We start from the raw sequence: 17,066 nt of genomic DNA on the forward strand, positions 1-17,066 counted from the left end.
GGCCAAATGGCCGCACCTCGCCGAGGCGCTGCGCACCTCCGCGCTGGAGGAGGCGGCCAGGAAGGCCCAGGAGGTCTCCCAGGCGGACGCGTGGGCCTTCCTCGAGCTGGCGCACCGTCAGGAGGAGGCTACGCGTCAGGCGGCGCTCCGGGAGGAGGAGGAGCGCCGGGCCGCGCGCCTGGCGGAGGAGGAGCGCCTGGCCACGCAGGCCGCAGCGGAGGAGCAGCTCCGACAGGAGTCCGCGCGGAGGGCACGGCTGCGCAGGCCGGCGAGCCCGCCGAACGCGCACTCCGCCTGGGAAAGGGCGCAGTGGGAGCCCTGGCCGGAGTCCCCGGTGCCCTCCGGCGTGTCGAGCCGAAACAGCGCGTTGCCGCCGGGGGGCGTCGTCGTCATCGACGCCGACGATGACGAGTACTACTGGGGGTAGTACTGCCGGCGGCCACCGTGCTCGCAAACCCTGTCTAGGGTTTCTTTTTTTTTAGTTTAAAGCCCATATAGGGCTTTCTTTTGTGTAAAAATTGCCCAAAATAGGGCTAAGTTTAATTAACCACTAGTTTAATTTTATTTTTGGCTTTTTTCCTTTTTTATTTTCATATGCGGTGCGTCCGCGCGTTGGAGCGTGCGACCCAAACGGACACGCGGACGCGGGGCGCTGTCCGGGTGTCCGTTCGGCCACCCAAACGGCCTAAAACGGCCGGCCCAGCGCGTCCGTTTGGGTCGCCCGGTTGGAGATGCCCTAAGCGCACCCCAGCCTCCTTTGCAAACCCAACCAACCCTTCATTCGTATCCGTCGACCTGAGTTCCAAGCGCAGAACAGAAAAGAGCGTCGAGAACAACACGCCGATCCAGGCATCCAGCAGATTAACAAACACAAGCGACTCATCGCCATGGGAGCGGGAATGAAGCGCGCGAGGGAGGAAGAACCCGTATCGCTGCCTCGCTGGCGCTGTCCCTTACCACGGAATCGACTTCCACTTCCTCCACGACGTCGGCGGACTCGTCCGGCGCGGCGCCCATGGCGGCCAGAAAGAGGGCGCGGGGTGGGAGGATGATAGCAACTTCAGGAGAAGGGGATTTCGTGTGCAAGACGTGCGGCCGTGCGTTCACGTCCTTCCAGGCGCTCGGCGGGCACCGGACCAGCCACCTCCGCGACCGCCATGGCCTGGAGCTCGGCGTCGGCATCGCCAGGGCCATTAGGGAGAAGAAGCGGAACGAGGAGCAGCAGCACGAGTGCCATATCTGCGGGCCAGGCTTCGAGATGGGTCAGGCGCTCGGAGGACACATGAGGCGGCACCGCCACGAAATGGCGCTCACCCTCAGCGGCGCTGTCTCCGATGGCAACGACCAATGGGTCATCTTGCGGCCGGATCAGGAAGAGGTGGTGGGGCACGGTGCCCACCGAACGCCAGTCTTGCTCGAGCTGTTCGTATAGCTTGCACTAGCTGGATCTGCTGACTGTTTCTAATTAGGGAACCTGCATGTAAATGATTTTAGAATGAGATACATTCATTATTTGATCTTGCCGATTAGCGTTTCAGTTCTGTAATCTGTCTTCATTGATCCCCACTGTATATATAACACTACCGGGAAATTTGTTTGTTCATGATCGACCATACGTACCTCTCGCTCTTGTAAATGCAATCATGAATTTGCTGCTAGTGTGATCAGAAGAAAGCCCCCCTTTGATTTCCAAATGTATCACCCAGATTACGGCCACCCAATGAATATTATCATTTATGTTGCTCAACCTCATTCGCTATAAATTAGCAAGCCTAATTTGGAGGGTTGAGCCAGTTCCCAACCATTACGTCTTACATGGTATCAGACTAGGTTAGGGTTTACTGCCGCCTCCTAGGGTTTTCCTGGCCGCCGCCGCCGCCCTCTCCGATCTTCACCACTTCCGCCTTCATGACGAGCGCCGCCTCCTCCGGCCTCGCCAACGCCGGTCTTCTCCCGGCCTCCCTCGCCGCTCTCCTCAACGTGCCGGTCGATCATGGCGCCACGACGACACCCCATCTCAGCACGCTGTCCGTGGGATCGTTGTTCTCCGCTCCACCATCGGCCTCCTCGTCGTTGCCGTCATCTGTTGTTGCCTCCTCGCGACCTCGCCCGCGACTGCCCCGCCTCTGGCTATCCTGCCGGTGGCCCATGTATCCGCGACCACGGAGGTGCAGTCCGCGTCCGCGGCCTCCGCTCCTGCGGCGTTTGCGCCCCTGACGACCATGGTGCTGCCCGCACCTGCGTCGGCCGCTCCATCCTACGCGGCCTACGCGCCACCGGCGGCTTCTGCTCTCCCGGCATACACGCCTCCGGCGGTCTTCACCACCGGCTCGCTCCCGGCGCCGTTTCACTTCGGCCACCTCATCACCGTCAAACTCTCGCCGGATAACTATATTTTCTGGCGTGCGCAGGTTCATCCGCTCCTTGGGAGTCATCACCTGCTCGGCTACGTTGACGGCACACTCCCTTGTCCTCCCGCGCTCGTGGACAGCGTGAATGGCCCGGTCTATAACCCGATGCATCGTGTCTGGACGGGTCAGGATCAGGCCAACCTCTCGGCCATCTAGCGGTCACATGGTTAAGGGCCGTAGAAAAGCCTTCTGCTATCTAATTAGCTGTCAGGGAGGTGTTTCGGTGTGTAATAACTTAGCTATCTAATTCGTTACCATGTGAGTGTGTTTCAATGTTCATGAGTGTGTAATTATCCATGCAATAAAAGTGTAGTCTTTTGTTGAGCTATTGTAACCTTGTGTCCACAATACGGGCCGCTGTAGATCACATCGGTCTTGATCTAGCCGCATGCGCTGCCGGCGACTCCTGCATCGAGTCGAGGTTGTCGCCCTCAATGTAGACGCCATCCAGCTCCATGCCTCTCCTCGACCGCCTTTGTGCCCCTGCATCGCTCGTCGCCCAACCGCATATGCGCTTCATGGCTCAAACGCCTCCGCGCACTCTCTAGGGGTTAGGGATTGGAAGTAGATGCGGGGAAAAGGCAGGAAATCCGAACGACAAAACTCGTAGGGCTTTTTTTTTTGCAAAACATGAAACAGCTGGTGTGTACACTTTTACAACGTGGCGGAACATGTGTTGTGTCCAAAGCGTTTTTGTATAATATTGCACCCGAAAGTCAAATTGGTGTACCACTCCACCATATTGTGCAACATTTTGTATGAACATGCACGGACGGATAGCTATTTGTACCCGGGTACAATTAACTCCGCAGAAAAAGGAAAGCGCGACGATGGCGTGCATGCGAGATTACCTATCACCAGGTCAGCGGGCGAAGTGCAGGAAGGGAATTTGCTCTTCATCACTCCGTACGCCACCATACGTCGACTGACATTGTACACGCAACAGGTAAAGTGAGTAAAAATACGTATGACTGAAAAAATAACCCAACCGGTCGACCAAAAAGACATACTTTCCACATATACGGGAAGGTTCCAGAGACCCTTCCTTGCTCTGTCGCTTTAAACAAGTGACGGGCACGCACGAGCGCCCAGTCCAAGCTCCTGGATTTGGATTAATCGATTGACCACCGGCCGTCACTCTGGCTCGCGCGCGTTGCCTCCGCGGCTAAGCAACTGGGAGCCGCCACGCGCCTAGCCGGCTCACCATACGTCCGGCTCGAGTCGGCTCCGCTATGCTACGATCATACCCCGATTGGTCCACCACGCCTTTATTCGGCCAACTCGAACCAACTCAGCGCGCCCCCCACACCATCACACAACCTATAAATAAGCGCGCCGCTGGTCTCTCCTGCCATTCATATACTTCCTTCTTCTCACAAGAGCATCGACACCCAGACGAAGATCTAGCAGATAAGTAAGACAGGAAAATCATCATCTATGGGAGCGGGAATGAAGCGCGTGTGGGAGGAGCAGCCGGTCTCGCTCTCGCTTGCGCTCAGCACGGACTCGACGTCTTCCACGACCTCGTCGGACTCGTCCGGCGCGGCGCCCATGGCGGCCAGGAAAAGGGCGCGGCGGGGGAAGGTGGTGGCGACGTCTGGGCAAGGGGATTTCGTGTGCAAGACATGCGGCCGCGCCTTCGCGACCTTCCAGGCGCTCGGCGGGCACCGAACCAGCCACCTCCGGGGCCGCCACGGGCTGGAGCTCGGGGTCGGCGTCGCAAAAGCCATTAGGGAGAAGAAGCGGAGCGAGGACAAGCAGCAGCACGAGTGCCACATCTGTGGCCTCGGCTTCGAGATGGGTCAGGCGCTGGGGGGACACATGAGGCGGCACCGCGATGAGATGGCGCTCACCGCCGGCGCCGACAACCAGTGGATCATCTTGCAGCCGCATCAGGAAGAGGTGGTGGGGCACGGTGCCCACCGGCCGACAGTCTTGCTCGAGCTGTTCGTCTAGCTAGCACAAGCTGGATCTGCTGACTGTTTCGTTGTGCAGGACAATTTTAGAATGCGAATACATTAATTTTTTGAATTTATTGATTAGTCTCAATTTTTTTTTGAATCATCTGGGGATTTATTGATCTCATGTAGGAGTAGTATATATACATAACATTGTGACGAAAGTTATTTGTTCATGATCGACCATATATATATATGTCTCGCTCTTGTAAATGCAATCATGTTGCCCTGTTAGTGTAATCAGAAAATCCGGCGTTGGTTTCCAAACGTGTCCCTAGCTCGGATAGTCGGATTGCGGCCACCCTATGAATATTATCATCTATGTTGCTCAAGCTCATTAGTTGTAAAGTAGCAAGTCTAATTTGAAGTAATAGAAATCAAGATTGTCCACACAACATAACAATCTGAAAGGAGTACTAAGTTACATCGCGAGGGCAAGAAACTTAGGTCTTCCGCGTCTCCCAGGCGGCGGCGGCGGCGGAAAAAAATTTCCTGCTCCAATCTCCGGCGTCTACGTTGGGCCCCTCTCCTTCCGCTTGCCGCTCCGGCGGTAGGAGGGAGGGGGACCCCGTTTTTTTGCATGGTACTTAGGGCTAGGCCGGAGTTCTCTGGCATGGCGCGCCGTTGGGGTGGTGGGAGCGGCGTCCAGGCAAATAAATCTGCCTCAACTCTTCTCCCACACCGGCGTTGTCCTTCATGGCGGCGTCTCGGAGTTGATGGCACTGTGTGCTTGCCGATCTTTCAGATCGGTGGCTTTAGGGTTCATGGATGGTGTTGGCGAGGCGGCGGCGGCGACTCCATCAGATGGTTTTTTCCTCCTGCTCTGTCCCCGTTGCTGCGGCGTTGTCTCCGGCGCCAAGGTGGAGCAGACAGGATTCGTCCAGGAGTACGTGCAGACGGTGGTCTGCACTGGTGACGACTAGAAGATGGTGCACCTTGTGGTGGGTTCGTGGTTGAAGGCTGATGGTTCCGGTTCCCTACTCCGACATCGCCGTGCGTGGGTGCCGGTCGTTGAAGTTCGATGGCGTGTTCAGGGACATGCTGCCCTGGTCTGATTCTTTCAACGGCAATGGTTTGTCCTATGGCAAACTACATTGGAGGTCCGAAAAGCTGATGATCAGCGATGGAGCCGCGTCGAGCTCAGGTGAAGAGGTGATCTGTCCATTCTTTCCTTGGTGGCTGCTACGGTGGTGCCAAAGAAGATGGATAGGCATTGGTTTGTCACATAGGTTTATCCTATCTTTCCAGATCTGTAAGATTGGTGTATACGTACTTTGTATCTCGTCTTTGATTTATCAATGAGAATCGTATTACCATGCAAAAAAAAAAAACATAACAATCTGAACTTTTGTTGGCAGATTGTAATCTTGTACTAGAGGAATAAAATCTACTCCATAGATGTTTTGCCCGTCTTTCTTTTTATCTGAATGTTAAATTAGGCAGCGAAATTGCCACATTATCTCCATGTTTGTCGACCGATGTGGGTCGTTCCCTATGGGGTGGCAGGGCAACTGTATAGGATCTCTACATTATGTGAGATCGTAAAATCAGCTCTTAAAATCCATATTTGTGAAATGTGAAAAAATATGGAAAATGTATACAACATAATTATGGGTTGTATCTATAATGCAAAAAAAAGCTCAAAACCCAATCTTCATTTAGAGAAACAAAAACGACAAGTTCCAAGATTTGGTTTAATAGTATTTCACTCCCAAATTTATCTTTGTTAGCTCTCTAAATGTAGGTCGAATTTGAATCAGAGTTTTTTTGGTGTTGCATATATAACACACATGTAAGTCACCAATTTTTAAAGAATATTTGAACATGTTTTTTTTAATAATCTCATAGATCCTTTCTAAAGAGAGATATCTCATAGATCCTGAAAAAAAAAAGTTGTTCCCCCTATGAGGTCCTCTGCCATTAGTTTCCATTGCCGTACGTGCATGGTAGCTTCCCGTGCTCGATTTGCCGCACCTCGGTCGCAGGCCACGTACGTTTGCTTGACCAGCAAGACCGATGGACAAAAGCCACTTCGCTCGCTTGAGACTGTACGGTTCCGTTTAACCTCGGTAGCAAGCCAGCAAGGCAAGCTCATGCTCCTGGCGTGCACGTGAAGGTAAGGCGTTGTGTGTCGACGTGCACATACCATGCGCCGTGCAGCCTATTTCGCTCGCTCTAAATTGACTTTCATCTTATACTAATATATCAACCACCCGATACAAATGCTAGAGCCTAAGGCCAAACAAAAAACAACAGAAAGAGAAGAGAAAATGCCGTGCAGCCTACTTCGCAGCCGTGCCAAGTTGTCCCCCATATGAATTTCTCTTTTCTATATTAGCTAGGCAATCACAAATTAATAAATCAAGGTAGTTGCTGCCTTGAGCTCATCCTCCACCCAGCAGACGAGATTGTACATTATTGTGGGTGTGGCGGTTAGGCATTGACCACGGAACCACGTAAACGATGGGATTGTAGCGGTATGTAATATGTGCTCACGCCTTACGTACGTAGTCGTAGCGGCGGCGAACTGGCTCTTGACCGATCTGACTCTGACCGAACATTGACCGATGATTTAATTCGAGATTTACACTACTACAGGTACGGTAGTAGTATGTAGCAAGTTCTTGCACGCGCAGGCAAAATATGCATCCTATGATCGCTGCTGATGTCACCGTATATGCATTACCATGTCGATACACTTAAGTGAACAGTGAAAACGTGTGCGCCAGTTAATATGTACTTGATAGCTTAGGACAATTAAGTTCCGTGCCTTGAGACACCGATTTTAGATAAAGACAAGTGGAAGAATGACGACGACGTCTCTATCCACCTAGTATATATCACCCGAGTCACCACAATTAACACGGTTAAGCTAATCATACCTGGTCCATGTCATGTGCATCTAACCTGGTCTCTGGATCTACCTAAAAAAAACCCTGGTCTCTGGATCAACGCATGCATATCCATCAGTTTTGGATCGATTAGTTAACATTTTTACTAGGAAGTGTGCAAACTTTGTACTCACACTTTTAGGAGCACACGGTGAGAATTAGTTTACTTAAGGTATCGTACAAACCGTGCACTCGGCAAATTACGCGCTGCGGTAGTGGTGCTAGTCCAGCCGACAACTGCCGTGCGTGGACAAACAATGCGCTTAATTTTTTGGAAAACGCTTAGTATCTGCCCACCGATCCACTGCGAAAGATCGGTCGCTTCGCTGGCCACATGTGTGACGTAGCTAAAGAACCCAGCACCCCATGGGCCATCCACGTTGCTCCCACTTTTTCGTTCTTCCTTATCTTATCTTCTTTCTTCTCTCTCGCGTGAACTCCGCTGGCCACCTCTGATCCGCACCGCTTCCGCCATGGATTTCCTCATCCCAACATCCCGCGCTCACGCTGCTGCAAGAGGTCTCCGGTGCCACTCCCTCACCCTCCCACATCTCTGCGCTCGCGCTGCTGCAAGTTGTCGAGAGTTGACTCTCTTTCACGCCTCCGCCTCTTGCAACTGGTAGAAACTGGACAACCTGTCCTACAAGCTGTTGCTGCTGCAAGCCGTGGGCCGCCTTCGCTGCGGCGGCGGCGCTGCAAGCCTCCCTCGTCGTTCCCCCGCCGCCGTCATCTGCTCGAGCTCCGGCGCTGATGCCCCGGTGGTCAGCGGCCACCGCATTCAAGGGCCGACCGCAATGTTCGGTAAGTACTATTCCCCGTCAAGTCGACTGCTTCAATCTGTCGGTTTCTCTCTAGGTCCTTTTTGTGTTCTGCCCAAAGATTTTTGTAGTTTTTGTTGCTGAGTTTTGTGGTGAACCGTGCAGTTTTTTGTTGTAAAGATATTCTGGCACATGCAGTTATTTGTGTTGAGATTGTTTCTTCACGTAGCTGAATATTTTGTTATTGTGTATTGCTGTAAATGACCATCATTTTTCTTGATTTTGTTGTTGATTTTTGTGGTGAACCACTTGAGAATCAGTTGGAATTGTTGAAAATATTTATGATATCACGAGACCAATCACATTTATTGAAATGGTTGTTGACTATTTTTGTAAATAGCTAACATTTTATAGAAATTGTTGTTAATAGTTGTTGTAAATAGCTATTTTTCTGTTATATTTGTTGTTAACCCAACATTGTAATAGCCCATAATTTTGTTGGAATTGTCTTTAATGGTTATTGTAAATTGTCAATATTTTGTTAGATTTGTTGTTAATTATTGTTGTAAATAGATAGACAACATTTTTTGTTAATTATTGTTTTAAATAGACAACATTTTTATTGTTAATTATTGTTGTAAATAACCAACATTTTTGTTGGATTTGCCGTTGATTATTGTTGCTAATAACTTGCTGATTTTTGCAATGCAACATTAGTGTTTTATATTTTATTGTAAAACTATGCAAGTTTTGCGCTAAGACTTTGTTTTAAAGACGTAAGAAAAGAATTTTTTCTGAACCGGACGTGTAGTGACATCGGACGGTGGACGCGGGGACCGATTTTCTGGGCAAAATCGGTCGCCCGACGCCTAGCGCGTCCCTAAATTTTTTTTTTTGCGATAACGCGCTTAATATGTTCTCAAAGAAAAAAGGGAATACATACTAGCTGCAGCCTCTGGCGGCGACTGAAAGCAGGCCACAAAGAGAACACCGTGTCACCGTCCAGTTACTGTCCGTCTGCTCACAGCGACTAGCCAAGCATACGAACAGATGCAATGCTTATGGTCCTGTCATTCTCCGACTTTTCATTTGGCGGAGAAACTTATCCAAAAGGTGTGTGAGGCGACGTCGATCGGCGGCTACGTGCTCTCGTGAAAAAGCGGAGTTCGACCCACATCACATCAAGCAGCCGAATCAGAATCGTTAGCCTGTGCACATGTTTGATCCATTACAAAAGTTCCAACAAGCATCTCGCTTCCCCGTACGTGTTGCTTTCTGCAGGGTCTGCAGGTCGGCCATAAGAAGACTGTTTCCCGGCCACCACTGCATTACCAAACAAGAAACGGCCACGACGCTGCGCTGAAAAGTGGTCTCTCTGCTCGCCACATGTTGCAAGGGCAAGCAAAGTGGGGATGAGGGAGGAGAGAGAAGATAGAGGGAGAGTGGGTTGTGTCTGTTTTTTTCCCTTAGTTTTTAGATTTTTATTTTCAAAATGAAATATCTCGAGAACAGTAAATCTAAATTACGATCTGTTTTCACTTTTGAGATTCTCGCGTCGAGATCTTCAAAACTAGATTCTATGTTAATAGATTTCGAGATATTTTTCCCGTACTTCCAATATTATTATGATTACACTCGTGGTGTGTAACTAACTATACTCATACTTCAACTCATAAGTACTTCTTTTTGAATATATTTGTTGGTGCAGTTTTTCCTTTACTCGGTAACTATATTTGCTTGTGTGTCTAACGGTACTTACTATATTTGAATGTATTTGGTGCGTGATAGTGTAACTATACTTGCTCGTGTGCGTGACTATACTTTTGTACGTATATATACTCGTGTACACGACTGCACTTCTGTACTTGTACTCGCTCGTGTGCACAAATGTATTCGGGTGTTCTTTGAATTGTACTTATTCCTTTGTTGTAACCGTGCTCAACCGTGCGTTATCTTTTTTCTCTTTCTTGTACTCCACCTCTCTACTGTATTAAATATTAATACGTACATGCATAAGTTATGTTCCCTTGCAGGGGTGCTCACTAGGTAGCGAATCCATCGCTCACTTGCGTTTTGCTCTACTCCAGGTTGCTAATCCAGTCGATCGGCCCGAGTCCATCTTGTTGAGATGGTGGTGGCTAGGGTTGGGGAGAGAGACGCTAGGGTTTGTGTGTGAGAGGGACGATGAGAGGCGGCCTTTTTTATAGGCCGGAGGGAGACGGGGGAGCGGTGGCGCTCATTAACGCCGGCACGCAGAGCTAGGCGCGACGAGACGCGTCGCTGCGCCTCTGCGGGAACTACACCGTTGCTGCGGGAACTGCACCGTCGCTGTGCACCAATAACTTCCGTCGCGAGGTAGGCGACGGTTAGATTAAAATTTATTGTGCCGCTGACGGGTCGGCCCCACCACTCCCCGCCTCGCTTTTCGGTGTGTCCGGCGGCCCCGGTGCGTCCCCTGTGGGGCGGGGACGGGCTCGGGGCGCCAGACACCGTATCGGGGCGCGTCGGACAAAAATGGGCTTTGGGGGACGCGGTTGGAACCGTTTTTTGATCCGGTGCGCCCAAATTGATTTGGGGGACGCGACTGAGATGCTCTTAATATATAGTAGAGCATCGGTTTTCTCTTTTGCTCAGAAAAAAGAAGGAACGCATCATGTTGGTTCAGTTCAAAGCCATACGAAGCTATAGAATATACTATCTAATCTGACACAGAAAAAGAAAGAACGGGAGCAACCAGAGCATCGGTTGCAGGAAACAGACAACAAAAGAAGGAGTTTATGCTGAAAACTGGACCCCATTGTTACTGCCACAAGCGACTCCATACATGGCAGCTTAATTGGATCGAACCGTTCTTTTCCTTGAATCACACCCACCTAGTACATGGTCTTACAAGTTACTAGGTAAGAGATGTCACCTCTACTAAGTGAGTGAGAAGAGATGGTGGTCACACGCACTCCTCCTCTTCCGTAGCCCATCTCAGCGTGCATATAACTTGAAATACGTGAATCTTTTTAGTGACATATAACTCATTTTTTTGTTTAAATTGTTAGTTAAATTAAGTTATACCCTGAAATACGTGGTGGCCTTATATTTTAGGATGGAGAGGTACATCAATACCGAGATAAAACGGCAATTCCCCTATGTCCCAATTAATAGGGTTTGCGCGTTAAAGATCATAAATTTAAACATGATAATACAAGATACATATTAAAAAACATATATCATTAGAAAGGTTAGATGTTCTACTTTGTACTGACATAATTTTTATGTTGTATAATTAATATTATGTTGATCAATTTGACAACTTAAAAATAAGTGCAAACCCTATGAACCGGGACAGAGGTTGTATCACTTAATTTAAAACGGAGGTTGATGTGGCATTACCCTTCAGGTACTCGATATTGCTATACCCGATACAGATTATGAAGATGGACCAGCACAAGGACTCGACAAGCTGAACCCACAAGGAATATCAACTTGGATTACAAGAAAGAAGACTCCAATATGAATCATACTAGAACTCTTGTAAACCCTAGCTTAGCTGATATATAAAGCCATGCAGGGGCACCCCTTAGGGGAAGATATTGAGAAACATAAGTAAAGATCGCACACATGACACGTCTAGACATCGCAGCACGCAGATAGAACTAGACTAGATACAACAACTCCGCTTATGGCGGCACCCTGTACACATATATTCATATAGTGGATTGCTAGCAGGACGTAACGATCATCCACCGCGGAGACTTGAACCTGGGTACGTCGTGTCTTCTCTCGCTCCCGGAACTTCCATCGTCACCTTTCTCTAAACTCAAGCCCCTCATGATGGGCTTTGCCGAGGAGCTGCCTCGTCAATTGGCGCCGTCTGTGGGAAGCGCGACGACTAGATTTTGTCATCTGGGCGAGATCCATCATATTCAACATCATCCAGATCGCATCTGGCTAATTCATCTATCAGCAACAACAATGGCGAATCCGTGTGCCCTAGATTCCATCTGGCTTCAACGTGATGAAGATCAACATCGACATAAAACTATATTACGGCGCAGCAGCCAACCGGTCACGCTGTCGAAATTGTCGCTGGATCCGATACACCGTGTTGTTCCCAAAAGCAGCTAGAACAAGCTTCAACGATATCAGTGTGTGTGAATAAAAAAAGAGGATAAGCTGATGCTACACGTCAAGATCAAGAAGGCTTGGCAAAATAAGCAGTTTACATGCAACACATTCGTGATCTTGTCGGTCAAGTATCGAGGAGCAGCGGTCCAAACAGTCTTAGGCAAAGGAAGTCAATACGGATCAATCAGGTGATATTCCCGTAAAGCTAAGAAAAAAAAAGGTACCCGAAGGGTTGATCAAGCTGCTAGCTAGCTCCTAAGTGCGTATGAGTTGAAAACACTACATAAGTAATCGGGCTGCATGGATAACTGGGAAAACACTTCGACTTCTCCGTAATCGCCAATGACTTCAACTACAGGAAACTACGTCATCTTCGACTCCGGAGAAACCTACATTGCCATCTAACACAAGGATCATCAGGTGGTATATTTCTTCGACTCCGGAGAAACCTACATTGCCATCTAACACAACGATCATCAGGTGGTATATTTTCAATTACGCAAAATTTATTTGGCCAATTTTTTTTTTGGCTCGTACTATTATTTGCGCACAGCTTTTTACGCCGCAATATAACTGCAGATTGGAACAAAGGTTCGACTACTCTACTCGGTCGATCGCGTCTAGCATCGCGCATCCTCCATGTGCTTGGGGCTCGCCTATCGTGGACCCGACATTGCGGACTCGATATACTCGGGTGTTCGCCAGTCACGGATCCGCCATATCAACTATGTCTTCTTCATTGACCATGCCGGCTAGGCGCCACGCGGCTAAATCAACTATTTTCTAGCCGCGCGACTACTTCAACTGCGCCTGCTGCATCGACTATTTCTGGCTGCGCAACTGTTTCGATTGCGCCCGCCACATCGACTATTTCTGATTGCGCAAATTACTTCGAATGCGTCCACCATGCGACCTGTTTCCACATTGACCTCGTCACAGCCGTCTAATGGCTTCATCACTTATGGTTATTAATGGATTTATCTTCTTCGGCTCTAGATATATCTTCTCCCGATGCACTCCTGGGTCAGTGGCTTCATCACTTATGGTTATCAATGGATTTATCTTCTTCGAGGATATATCTTCTCCCGATGCACTCCTGAGTCAATGGCTTCATCATCTATGGTTATCAATGGATTTATCTTCTATGGTTATATAAATATCGACCCGATTATTCCCGGGTCGGTGGCTTCATCATCTATGGTTATCAATGGATTTATCTTCTATGGCTATATTGCCCGATATACTTCCGGGTCATCGACTGTGATCTTCAATGGATATCATCTTATATAATATTGACTCAATACACTTTCGGGAGCGCTGGAATCACTCGGGGGCTCCTGGAAGATCTTCGGCTATCACAACTATCACTCCCATCGGGAGCGCTGGTTCGCTAGAATTCAAGCAAACATGAAGACTCTTTATACTATCAATTGATTTCATCAAGGCCTCAGGGAACATGTGAGTGCTGCAATTGATGAAAATCTTTATCGGTTACTACCACTCCCACAGGGAGCTCTGGTTATCAACGTATTGTGACTTACCCGGCAATACTCGGGGTTATAAGGTTTATTATAAATTCGTCGGTTACTACTTCTCCCATCGAGAGCTATGGTTATCGGCATACCACAGCTTACCCGGCAATACTCGGGGGCTGCAAGGTGTATTATGATTCTCCTCAAGAGCCTCAGGGAACATGCAAGCGCTACGATTGGCGGGAATCTTCATACAAAAACGATTTTTTCACCAAAAGCCTTAAGGAAAATACGAGTGCTGCAATTGGTGGAAGCAATAAAACATATGGAAGGCTCACACCGGTGCACTGGTTACGAATCCAAAGAGGTGCATGGTTCCTTCGTTTACTCGGGGGCTGCCGCTATTACATACGAACTTACGAACGGCCCTGCAGATGTATTTGCGATTACTATGGGGTCGTCGAACGAGCTAACTGACCTGATCCCTCAGTTGCCTTCGACAAACAAAAGATTCGACTGGGCTCACAGTTCATAGATTCGAAAGACAAACAAAAGATTCGACTGGGCTCACGGTCTATCGACTCGAAAGAAAAACAAACGACTCGACTGAGCTCACGGTCCATCGATTCGAAAGAAAAACAAAAATCTTTGGCTGGGCTCACGGTCCATCGACTCCTCTTCGACAAACAAAAAAGCTTCGGCTGGGCTCACGGTCCATCGACTCCTCTGCGGCTTCATAAAAATCATCGACTCCTCTGTGACATCATCCAAAAATCGCCTCCTCTGCGGCATCATAAAAATCATCGACTCCTTCGGGATATCATCAAAATCATCGACTCCTCTGTGACATCATCCAAATCATCAACTCCTCTGTGACATCATCAAAATCATCGACATCATCAAAAGCATCCAAATGTTCTCAGAACTCGAAGAAGTCTATGGTATTCAACTCAGCATTTTTTACACCCTATACATGACTATTTCATATTCATCTACATGCTCGGAGGCTACTCCTATCGGGACCGCTGGCCGTGCACCCGATAAAATGATGGAAGCCTCGTTGATAAAGAAGAAGATCGGACCAATCCAGCTCTTCGGCTTCTCTCGAAGCTTGCACTATTTTGAAGACCCGATAGATTTAAAAGTATCAGATGATGGAATAATTTCAAGATGTCGACATCAACATCAAGTTCTTCGAGTAGTACAAATTAAATCTACGCACGGTTGCAAGCATCCGTCCATAAACTCGGGGGGCTACTCCCATCGGGAGCGCTGGTCGCGCATCCAATAAAGAATAATTTCGACTCTACATCAAGCACAAGATTCAACAGAAGATAGAGATATTCAGACGATGACAACTTTAGTCCCTGCCCGAAGCTTTACTTGGACCAGACACTCGGGGGCTACTGATGTGGGCATTACCCTTCGGGTACCCGACATTACTATACCCGGTACAGATTATGAAGAAGGACCAACACAAGGACTCGACAAGCTGAACCCACAAGGAATATCAACTTGGATTACAAGAAAGAAGATTCCAATACGAATCCTACTAGGGCTCTTGTAAACCCTAACTTAGCTAATATATAAAGCCATGCAGGGGCACCCCTTAGGGGGAGATATTGAGAAACACAATATGTAAAGATCGCACACATGACACGCCTAGACATCGCAACCCGCAGATTAGAACCGGACTAGATACAACAACTCCGCTTATGGCGGCCCCCTGTACACATATATTCATATAGAGGATTGCTAGCAGGACATAGCGATCCTCCACCGCGGAAACGTGAACCTGGGTACGTCGTGTCTTCTTTCGCTCCCGAAACTTCCATCGTCGCATTTCTCTAAATCCAAGCCCCTCATGGTGGGCATTGCCGAGGAGCCATCTCGTCAATTGGCACCTTATCAGAGGTAATACTAGTTCTCCCTCAGTTCACAAATATGTGTACGTTAGGACATGTCTTAAGGCAATCTTTATTAACTTTGACCAACTTTCTACAAAAAAGTAGCAGCATTTAAGACACTAAATTAATATTGTTAGATTCATCTTGACATATAGTTTAATAATGATCTTTTCGACAGAATCGAGAACGTTCCAGGCACTTCCGAGCCCAGTCGCTCTCCAAAAGTTCACGTGCACGCGCAACCTAGATCGAGTATTCGAGTAGCCCAGTCCAAACTCCAAACCAACGAAGGCTGGAATATTCGTGCTGCGATTAACAACTCTCAGAGGTCCTCCTCTTCAGGTATACTTTCTGGAGCTCCTGGAACGATTCCTCCTGGGAGGAGGTGCCTGGGGTAGAAGATGGCCGGGGTGGATCGATTCCGGTGGGGAGGAGCTGCCTTGGAGGATCGATTTCGGTGGGGGACAACGGGGAAATCGAGATCGGGATTCAAATTTTGACAAGGGTATCGATGTCATTTTACAACATTTTCACCTGGTCGGAAAACCTCCCCAGCGTTTACAACATTTTCACCTGGTCTTCTGCTTGGCGGCTTTCGGCTTTTTGAGGCTCAAGGAGCGCAAATGTAGGAGCTCGGTAACCTACCCAAGGCACGCATTTGGCGCCAGCGGGGCGCCATGTGGGTTCGATGGATCAAGGTAATGGCGCGCGCACTCACCTTTTCCCTGTGCGGGGCATGCGGGCTCGAGGCGCCAGAATTGGCGGGGCTTGAGGGTGGAGCAGCTGGGGCGGGTCCATAGATTTCGGAGACCCTAGGGTGAAATGACATCAAGGGCCCCTTGTTCACAGTAGCGAAGTTTTCTTAGGGTAGGGGGCAAGGGCCCCCTTACTCCAGATTTTTTAAAGATATATCTATTTATACTAAAATTTTATATATTACTTAAAGTTTAGGCATGATTGGTGTTCTGGCCCCTTAATAATCTCCATCACACACAAAAGACTTAAGAGAAATATTAGGTAATGAACAAACTAAATAATATTTACATTTGAAAGATCCATGGTCTTCAAAATCTTAAAGAAGACGTTTGAAAATATTTATTTCTATTGGTCAAGCGAACTATGACATGATTCTTATTTATATCAATAAGTACTTATGTACACGTGTATATACATATATATTTTAAATTAATCATAACAAAATTATGAGGATCGGTGTTGTTCTGGACATTTGGGTAGGCCAGAGAGAAATCGTATCTTAGAAAAAGATATTTAATTATTTTTTTGTTAAAAGAAGTTGGAGTAGAGGCACAGTAAGCTGCAACTTGGATCTTATATATTTTATAGAATTATTATAAACGTTACATCCGAAAGCGTAAATACTAAAATAAATGTTTGGTAAAAGGCACGGTAGGGCATCTATATTTTCTAGAATTATTTTAAACTCTATAGCCTAAGTACAAGTATGTAAAAAAGTCTTGAACCGAGGCCCTCTCTTCTGAAGGCCCGGGGCGAGCGCCCCTTTGCCCCGCGCAATGAGCCGGCCCTGCATA

The 17,066-nt window shown here is 48.3% G+C and overlaps 1 protein-coding gene, 1 long non-coding RNA gene and 1 pseudogene across 2 annotated transcripts; all 3 read left to right on the forward strand.

Moving 5' to 3' along the window:
* Nucleotides 1-785: 785 nt before the first annotated feature.
* LOC124680990 lies at nt 786-1,644 on the forward strand (annotated as a pseudogene).
* Nucleotides 1,645-3,848: 2,204 nt separating this feature from the next.
* Nucleotides 3,849-5,292, forward strand: LOC124680998 (zinc finger protein ZAT5-like). Its single transcript, XM_047216004.1, has 2 exons — nt 3,849-4,357; nt 5,115-5,292. Exons 1-2 carry the CDS (start codon nt 3,849-3,851, stop codon nt 5,290-5,292), a joined length of 687 nt encoding a protein of 228 aa, XP_047071960.1.
* Nucleotides 5,293-7,991: 2,699 nt separating this feature from the next.
* LOC124680994 lies at nt 7,992-8,363 on the forward strand. Its single transcript, XR_006995650.1, has 2 exons — nt 7,992-8,148; nt 8,184-8,363. It is a non-coding gene; the product is annotated as an uncharacterized LOC124680994 (long non-coding RNA).
* Nucleotides 8,364-17,066: the final 8,703 nt, after the last annotated feature.

Source organism: Lolium rigidum, unplaced genomic scaffold (genome assembly GCF_022539505.1).
Source record: "Lolium rigidum isolate FL_2022 unplaced genomic scaffold, APGP_CSIRO_Lrig_0.1 contig_32528_1, whole genome shotgun sequence".
In the NCBI taxonomy this organism is placed as follows: Eukaryota; Viridiplantae; Streptophyta; class Magnoliopsida; order Poales; family Poaceae; genus Lolium; species Lolium rigidum.

Coding starts and splice junctions, on each gene's coding strand:
- LOC124680998 (XM_047216004.1), top strand. CDS start 3,849: ATGGGAGCGGGAATGAAGCGCGTGTGGGAGGAGCAGCCGGTCTCGCTC. Junction 4,358..5,114: donor CCGACAGTCTTGCTCGAGCT/GTTCGTCTAGCT, acceptor CCGATCTTTCAG/ATCGGTGGCTTTAGGGTTCA.